The sequence below is a fragment of the Corvus cornix genome, chromosome 2 (genome assembly GCF_000738735.6).
Source record: "Corvus cornix cornix isolate S_Up_H32 chromosome 2, ASM73873v5, whole genome shotgun sequence".
NCBI classification, from domain to species: domain Eukaryota; kingdom Metazoa; phylum Chordata; class Aves; order Passeriformes; family Corvidae; genus Corvus; species Corvus cornix.
The window spans coordinates 44,299,475-44,308,693 of NC_046333.1; the positions used below are offsets into that span (position 1 = coordinate 44,299,475).

Here is a 9,219-nt window from a genome sequence, read left to right on the forward strand (position 1 = left end):
GAGGCCTTGCAATTCATACATTTCTGACACTGATGTGACCCAAGGAGTCAACACTGAGTTACTTGGAAATGAGCACATTGTCATCATTCTTCTCCTGTGACCGAACCAAAAGGAAAAGGCTAGCCAAGTGTTAAATGGATTTTATTGTAAAATAGACTTGTTGGTCTTAGAACCATCAATTTCTGACAAACACATCCTTGGTGCAATTAATTAATCATTTCTATTTGTAAACAACCCACTTTAGCCTCTTACAAACTCCCTATTCCAGAGTGTCTGTTTAATCCTTTGCTTAACACCAGTGGATTATCTGAGAAGATGTCAAAGGGATTTTAACTAAATCAATTTGTTCATGTTAGAAAGTCATTCTCAATATGCTGAAGATACCAAAATCAAAGTCCAATTGCTAAAATGGCAAACAAACCCACAAATTACTGCAGCCTACACGTCAGTCACCATGAAAAATTGTGACAAGTCCCACTCACGCTCAAGTCAGTAGCAGTCAGCAATGGGAAAAACACATTTTTGGCAACCATCATATACCTTTTTTTTATAGACAGGCTGCATAATTCCATTTGTATGTGGCAACTCATAGCAGACAAACATAGATGCTGCACAGAATTAGGTAAAGGTCTAGGCTAGGAATTTCAAATGACTTAAAGATCTAAGAGTATTTTTTTGAGATTGTGACCTCCCCAGGCCATTTATGTTAACTGTATTTTATGTTTCCTTTAACTTGTTTTTATAGTAATTATCTACGGCAGTAATAATTTTTAGAGCAAGTAATTAGAGATTCGGTAGTAATTATTTTTAGTATTTATCCATTCTTTCCCTTGGTCATTGAAATGGGGCTAAAACAAGTACATTCTTTGCAGTGAAGAGTACTGTTCCTCCTAAGACAGCCCTTACAGAATGCCCTCCCCAAAATATCTTGTTTTATACTTAACCCTTAAAAATCTATTTCCACTTTCTTTACCTGTTTCTTTTACATATGAAGTGCCTGGAAGATATTTGTTTCTTTGTTTTTCACCAGGGTGCCGCCGTGCTTACTGCGGAGATGGCTACAAGCATGAGGGGGTTGAAGACTGCGATGGGACGGATTTTGGATATTTGACATGTAGAACATACCTTCCTGGGTATGTAAGAGGAGGTCTTCACTTTGGTTTGGTGGGCTTTTGGTTGGTTTGTTTGGGGGGTGTGTGTGTATGTGTTTTTCCTTTCTTTTTTCTCTTTGCCAGCTTTAAAACAGAGGAACCTCACTACACTTAAAGCTTGTTCTACTGGGACCACTGCAAATAACAGGGAAGAAAGAGTCTATCAAATTATTTCTGCATATCATTGACTTTAAGGGGCAGATCTCATTTCTCTGTAAGAAGTACATGCCTCTTACTGCACAAATCAAATGAAGGTCACATAGACCTATGTTTGCCCATTTCTTGCCAATATTTCCTTAAATGTCCAGCCATGACATAAGAAGAGTAGGAAAGGCCATGAGAAGATGATCACACTGAAGGAGAAAATCCACAGCAACCAAAGCACAGGCTCCTGCCGACCTCCTGCTGCCTTTCCCGTTAATGGGTACTCTAGGGGCGTATTCGCTTCTGAATCAAGCAGTCATCTGTCAGCTTTTCCAAGGCGCAGGAAATTCATTCACCAGCAGATGCAAAGCCTTGCATCTGCTTAGCAACCTCCTTCATTTTGAACATCTGCTTATTGTTGACTTGCTTTCTCTGCCTTAGTTTAGGCAGCTTCCTCTGGTCAGCGTTTTGCCTCCTACAGCAGCACCTCTATTTAGCTGTCAGGTATTGTTACTGGCTAACAGGAAACATTTAATTTGCAAATTAAATTATGCGCAGAGGCCTCATCATTCAGGGAACAATAATGTGCTAATTGACAGGAATAAGAAACCACAGGACGTCTTTGTAAATCGAATGCTGTGCTAATCCCTCCACTGTAATTGTTGGAGCACTCCCGGTGTAAGAGATTACTAAAATCCAGACCAGTAAACCTGACAAACCTGAAGCACTTTACAGAGACCTCATCTTCAGACAGTGTGGAGCTGTTTTCTACTGTAAGAACTATTCCTTTCTAAGAGTCTGAAGTTTGGTGCCAAAGATAGCACCACAAAAGACTGAGGAAAATTTTATAGATTTCACTTTGTGTGTATATTCAAGTTGTGAAGAGCGACTGAGATCTTTTATTTTTGTGTGTAGTCTGCAAATTATCTGCCAAACTAAAGAAAAAGCTGTGAATCATGAGTAAAGTGGGCTGAGTATGTGAGTATGGCACTCCCATGGGAGTTTTACCCCAAAGTAACCTTTCCTCCAAGAATGCTGTTGCAACTGATTTTCCCATTTTTACTCTTTCCAGCCCACAGATCCCTCCTCCTATTTCACACACCTTCTCTTCAGATTTTATGTTGGTCTGAGAATGTGGGTTATCCAAGGACATAGTTCTAAAGCTGCTTAGTCCACAGCTTGATGCTGTGGATGGGCTATTCGTTTAGACATGCCAGCATTAAAAACTCATTTAAATTCTTATTAACAACTCTGGTGAAGTCTTCAGTAGGTAGAGTCACTGCAGCTCAGTTTAAGTCAGTAGAAAGACAAAATCTCTGTTTTTCCTTATTTTGCAAGGACTCTTCAATTTACTTTTTTAAAAAATTATTTCAAATGTGGGAATGTGTCACTCATTATTTCAAGAACATGAGAAATAAGTTAAAGGACAGACACCGTCACGCCTGCTGAAGCTGTTGGGAGTAACTGGAAGAACACTTAACTCAGACCATCAGATATTTCGTTCCACAGCTCCCATGGGTGAGTGCCAGGGCCTTTTGCATCCACCCCCACGAAATGCTCTAGTCCTGCTGCCAATAGGGATTTTAGTTTTTTTAACTGACATTATGGGGAGTTAAGTCTTCACTCACAGTTTCTCCTGGACTCCTCTTTTGCTGATAAAGGAGAACACACTTGAGTACTGATGAAAATTGCCCTCCAGTTTTGTTTCCCATATGTTGTTGCATGTGTATATTCTGAGGTTCTTCGCTCCTATGGAGAGTTACATCCAGAAAACCTATAAGTGAACTATACCATGCTTTGAAACTGAGATATTCTCTTTTATTCTAGGTCTTATGGAAAATTGCGATGCACTTCCTACTGCTACATTGACTCCACACAGTGTCGATACTTCACATGAGGGGAGTGGAGGCGGGTAGCATCCCACGTGTAGCGGGTGCTAGGTGCTACTCTATCACCTATCCAAGAAGGACTGGGACAAAAAACACCCCACCCACCTCTGTGAGAACAAACAAAGACACGTCATGCTGCTGATGGCCATTTTGAGATTTTTTTTATAAATTTGTGAGATAGGGAAAAATAGGACCACTGCATCCTGTCTTAATAGAGAAATAGATGTCAAACAGTGTGAGCCAGTGAGACTTTCATGTGGCTGAGGATGGCAACTTGCTCTCAATCATAAAAGCAACATTAAACTACTGGAAGCTGAGTTCCATTAACCAGGAATATTGTGTAACAATTACCTCCACTTAACACTGTTAAACCCAAATATACTCTCTTCAGGGGTTTTGTCTTTAACCCTTCTCTGCATAAACACAAAGTGTATCTTGGATGCGGTGTTTAGAGGGACTTTCCCTTTATTACAATGTGAACTTAGCAAGTGCTGTATCCACAAGAGATTACTTCAGCAACAATAAGGTTACCAATACTCCTTCATTGGTCAAAGGAGTTAAAGTTCTTTCAGAATCAGCAAATCAGCCAAACAAGCTTGTTAACATCACCTTCAGGCCAAGGCGTTGTCTGTGTGTGTCTGTGCACTACAAGCAGTCACAGGAGGCCTGCAAAACACAGTACAAAGGACAGACTGGACAAATAGACTGTGAAATAGCCAAGAAGTTCTCTCCCAGGAGAAAATCAGACAAGGAGGGAAGATAAAGAAGGAATATATTTCCATATTTTTCTCCTCTGTGCTGAGCTGGCTGGGCTCTGCCTGACCCCAAGGGGCTGGGACAGCATCGGTTCCCTGCCTGAAACCATGGCCGTGTACACATTGTCTTCACTCTGGTGTCCACACTGGAAGGTCTTTACATGTGCAACCCCTTGTCCACCTGACCATCATCATTCAATTCCCAGTTACACCCTGTCCTCCCTCCCCCTCTGCCACTTTCTGTTTCTGCTGCCATGTACCCCAGTGTGCACGCTCACTTTTGTGTCGCCGTAAATCAGACCTCGGAGTAGTGTGTTTATGGATGCTCAGTCGTGCTGTGCACTGTACATGTGGGTTTTGTTTTTTTGGGAAGGTTGCTCAACTATATCAGCTCTGATTGGAGTCAGGGTAATTATACACTTATTTATTAGCAAGTAGTGAAGAGCCAATTTCATATGGAAAGCATATTAAATGTTATGTGACAAAGAGTCTACAACAGAAAATGAAACAAAGAATGTGCAGAATTCAGGACTAAAAGCCTTAACACTAGGCTTTGTTTTCATACAAGCCACTCTTTTCTGCTTTGTGGTAAATGTTGTACAGGACTGTGTGAAATGTGTGAGTTATCTGTGCTGGTGACAGCGCTGCAACAGCTGCACTGACACTGGCACTTCTGTAGAGGTTAAATAAAGGTGGACGTTGTGGTGTAATGATAATGCATTAAAGCAATCAAGAAATACATGCAACTTTTACCACCTGCCAGAAGACTTTAACTATGCATGTATAAAGTGATATTGGAAATCAACAGTTAACAACAAAAAAAGAAAGAAAATTCGTGTACTCTTCATGACTATCACTTACCTGGGCTATTTATGTTGCTATGAAGCCAAGCCACCAGCATTTGTAGCCCATTTCAACAGTTTAATTTTTTTTTTTTTTTTAACTGAGGTCTTAATAAAAGGTCAAGGAACCACTGGAGCAAGAAAATTGCCACAAACTCTGGAAATCTGGGCACTAGCACAGCTGCCTTTTAATTTCCTGTGCTTGTGCAAGCAGCAGGTTCCAGCAGCATCACACCACGAGGAGCAGGTGTAGGGTTGCTGGGAGGCTCTCGAGGACAGACACGCTCCCAGCAGCATGTCCTGCTGGCCATCCCTCCGGCTGAGCCTGTGGCAGCATCTGCTGGGTGTTACTATCCCTCGGGCTTGGAGACACTTCATCTAACTACTCACCTTCTCCAAGGAATTAATCTCAACCTCCCGAAAGGCTGGAGTCTCCGAGAAACTTGGTAATTCCAGTGGCCTTTCACCTTCAGTTTTCAGTCGAATCATTTTGAATTAAAATCTCCTACCTCTGAAGGACATTGGAATAACAAAGCTACGTGCATGGATCATAGAATACGTAAACAGAAGATGTGATCACCCAGGTAAAACTGCACTGTGCTGCACATGCTCAGAAAGGGGCCTATCAGTCTGGTCAGTCTGAGAACACTTACAAAGCGTGGATTTTAAATGGACAAAGCAATGTAAAATATAAGGAAACAAAACAAAAGTTTCATACTACTGTTACTGTCTTGGTTCCCTCAGCTGATAAAGCATGAAAAAGACACCAGGCAAGGTATAGAATATATATGATTTAAAATGGTGCAAAATAAATCCTTTGCCCTCATTTCTGACATACCTGATTTATCATTAATTGGGTATTCTTCATCTGGGTTGTGCCTGGTCTGCTGCAAATTGTCTTCCCTCCTTCTCTGAGCTTCTTAACACATTGTGCCAAGACTGGTTCAAAAGTTAATTGGAACATTTCAGCTCATTGGACTTTTGTAGCAGCAAATGCTTGTGGGAGAGTTTTCTAATGATTAGTATGCAACTCTAGGCAAGTACAAAGCAGTATGCCATGCACTGTATTAATGTATACAAAAAATCCGGCTTGCACTTAATATACAATTAAATATATGTAATTACCTACTGCCTATACTAGCAGCTCATGTCAATAAATCATGCTACCTTAGTTCCCCTATGTCCTTACTTTCACTTATTTAATTTTGGGTTTAACAACAGGTTTTTTAAATATAAGTACCTAGTTTAAGATGCTGGGGAGGGAAAAAACCCCTCTTTTCCCATGCCTGCTGCCTGTCCCTGCCTGCCATGGGATCTGGTTCTGTGTGGGCACAATGACGCGCGCACAGCCTGGGAGTGTGACTGTGCATTCCTGCTCCTGGGCTTTCCGCTGCCTGTTCCCCAAACTGACCCCTGCAACACACCATGGGCAGAACAGCTCCACTTCCATTGATTCCTGGCTGGAATCTGCAATGTACTTGTTTTTAATAAGGCTTTGGGCTGTGGTTTGGAGGATTACCCCCTCCTGCTACCTGATAATGTATTTACTGGCCACTATGTAATTTTGTATCAGAGGCTGAGCTGATGGCTGCCAACCAGAAAGCAACAGCCTCGGGTGCTGGTGGACAATGGGAATGGTGGTGTTGGCACCTGGGATTTGGACGCTCCCAGAAACTGGCACCCGGGCTTCGAGAAGAGGGCCCTGCCTTGCAGTAGCAACCTGTGAGTCTGTTGTCTCAAGGCTTCCATGTATAACAGGGCATTCCAGAGATGGGCAGTGCTGCTGTCCCCAGGGGAAAAGGAAGTGTATTGACAGACAGAGAATGAGTGAGTCTGTTTTCTGCCTGTCCTTTCTAAAAACTCAGCTTCTGTGACACTCACCTTGCTGGCACCCAAATGCCTACATCATTTCCCCCTTCCCTTCAAACCATTCAAAATCATAGCTGTAAAGGCTGTCCTTGGCCATAAATCTGGCCATGCACGTCATCTCCTTCTTTCTTTCTTCTTATTTCCTCTAAAGGCACCAAAGTTCATATCCTTTGAAGCCTCCTGAAAACTCTGCAACACCCTTGTTGCTCTGCCGGGTTTCATCAGCTTCTCTTTCAGTCTCTCACGCCATCCCTTTTCTAACATCTTCTGCTTGTGACAGCCCTGCATATGTCACAGCAAAGCACCTTTGGTCATGGTTCTTACCTTCTGAAAATTGTAGGGTGCATCTCCCACTTCAGCCCCACTCACTTGTACAAGAGAGAGGGGATTGGTGGTTATCCTTAAACTGCAAGTGCCCAAGAACGGTCACTGTCCTTGAGCACCAGCTGTTTATGAGGAATAACAGTAATAAGTCCCCAGTTAGCAGCTTTTGGGGACAATTCAATAGACTTGGCAGCCACATACACTCAGGAGATGTATTTTAAAAAGATGACCAAAATAAACCCAAGAGAAGGAAATCAGTGCTGTGCTGTGGTTCTTTGATGATATTTAAGTCTATCACGCACAATGCTGCAAGGAGATCTTTAAAAAGCTGTTGGAAAAATCATGTTTTAATTCACAAAGGCTGAGGCAAAGAGAGCACTTTCTGATAGACTTTCAAGTTCTTTCTCTGACAGCTTTTGCCTAAGGAAATGGATATGTTGAAGCAAGGGTCCCTTCCCTGGAAACCATTCCCTTGCAAGGAAAGCACAGAATCACGGGCTATTGAACTCTGCTACAGGCAACATTAAGGTACTGGCAACAGCACAGACAACTGGTGAATGTAAAATTTGGATCAGGAATTTGGATCAGAGTAACTGATGCTTATTAATCTGGTAAGAGACTATATAACTTGTAGACCATTAGAGCACTGCCAGACTTTAACCAAAGAGAAAAAAGGAACAAAGCCTGAGTAAATGAGCCATTTGTGTCTTTAATGAACATAGTCAGTGAAAAACCCCCACAATATTAATGTGTCCAGTTACATGCCCGGAAATGTACCCTATGCAGAAAGCTGGTGTCAGTCCAGGGTTGAAAAGGCCAGAGCAAAGCCCGGGCACATGCTTTCATTGCATCAGTAATTACTGGGGCATTTAGGACCACGGCCCTGAACCATCCCAGCCAGGGAAGGCTGCATTTGAAAGGGTAGCCAGGCCAAATTACATTAGAGGAGTGTACTCCTCATGGAAATTACATTAGTGGCTACTTCCCTCCCTCTGTCCCCCACAAAATCCTGGCACTTAAAAGGCACTGAGTTATAGCCCTGGCCTTTTGTATCTTTTAATTCACTCTGACAGTTTCCCCGAGCATCTGAGGGAGGGTCCAGTTTGGATGCATAATCTTCTCCAGTGAGAGAGAAGAGGGTTTAAACACATGTATTTTGCTGCAGCCTTCCCACACACTACTGAGCAAGTAGCCCTCCTGCATGGAGTTCTGCTCAGGATTTTTTTGGAAAGGAGGGGGAAGGAGAATGATGGAGCTGAACCCATCAAAGCCACTGATAGCAAAGCCAAGGGATTGCTGGGAGCAGGAGCCACTCTGGCCAGTGTGGCTGGGGTGGGATGGGGCCTCATGTCCATGTGGGGCATCACATGTGTATTGGAGAATCTCCTGTTCTTTGGGAAAAGCTGTGTGCAGTGCTGTCCCCAGGGTTAATGCTTCTGGTGGTATCTCCTGCAGGACACAGGAAAGGACAAAGCACTCCCTGAGCTGTTTTGCAGGTGCAGCTGGGAGCCTGCCTGTATGTGATAACACAAACACAGAGCTTTGACAGAGCAGGAATCTGAGTTAATGGCACAATAAATCAGCCAGGAGGAAGAGGAGGTAACATTAACCTACTCACATAGCAGCATGCTTAGTACATTTAGAAACTTGGCAACCGATGACCCTCTCTTAGCTGCTCTAAAGTGTCACCATTTAATAAGTGAACAAACTGACATCAGCATTAAATTCAAGCCCATGGCAAGATGTCTTTGACCCTTGTGCCAGGTGTGGAGGAAGCTTTCAGTATTCATCTTGAAGAGGAGTCAGAGCCCTGTCAGGGTCCGTAGCATCCTCTGTAGGGCAAACAGGGGGGTGGGTGTTGATCGTTATTCACTGTCACTCTCCTGGGAGGAAGAGACACACAGTGGAATTCCCACTGAACCACTACTGAGTGCTGACTTACAACATGGAAATGCAGGCATGTAGCACTTATTTTCCTTTGCCTTCCTAACCAGAACATCCCCAATTTGGTGGAGCAAGCAGAGAACTGCTCCAGAGCCCCACCTGTTCCCCAAACCCTTCATGGGATCCCAGAAATTCTTCAGTGACTAATCTTGTTTGGAAGAGAAGAGGTACCATTGCTCCCTGCCCTCCTCATTTTCAATTAGCCATGTATCCCTGTGAAACTCATCATGCATGAGTTGGGAGAGGCTGTGCTGAGCCAGTCAGACATTTGGGACAGGTTATGTTTGGTGCTTCCCATGCC

The 9,219-nt window shown here is 43.2% G+C and overlaps 1 protein-coding gene across 1 annotated transcript in view; it reads left to right on the forward strand.

The window, feature by feature from the left end:
- COLQ (collagen like tail subunit of asymmetric acetylcholinesterase) overlaps positions 1-5,961 on the forward strand; it is a 41,112-nt gene extending 35,151 nt beyond the window's left edge. Inside the window, exons 16-17 of the mRNA XM_010398986.4 lie at positions 1,031-1,133; positions 3,123-5,961. Coding sequence (XP_010397288.1) covers positions 1,031-1,133; positions 3,123-3,192 — 173 coding nt within the window. The 3' untranslated portion in view covers positions 3,193-5,961. The remainder of the gene's footprint in view (positions 1-1,030; positions 1,134-3,122) is intronic.
- Positions 5,962-9,219: the final 3,258 nt, after the last annotated feature.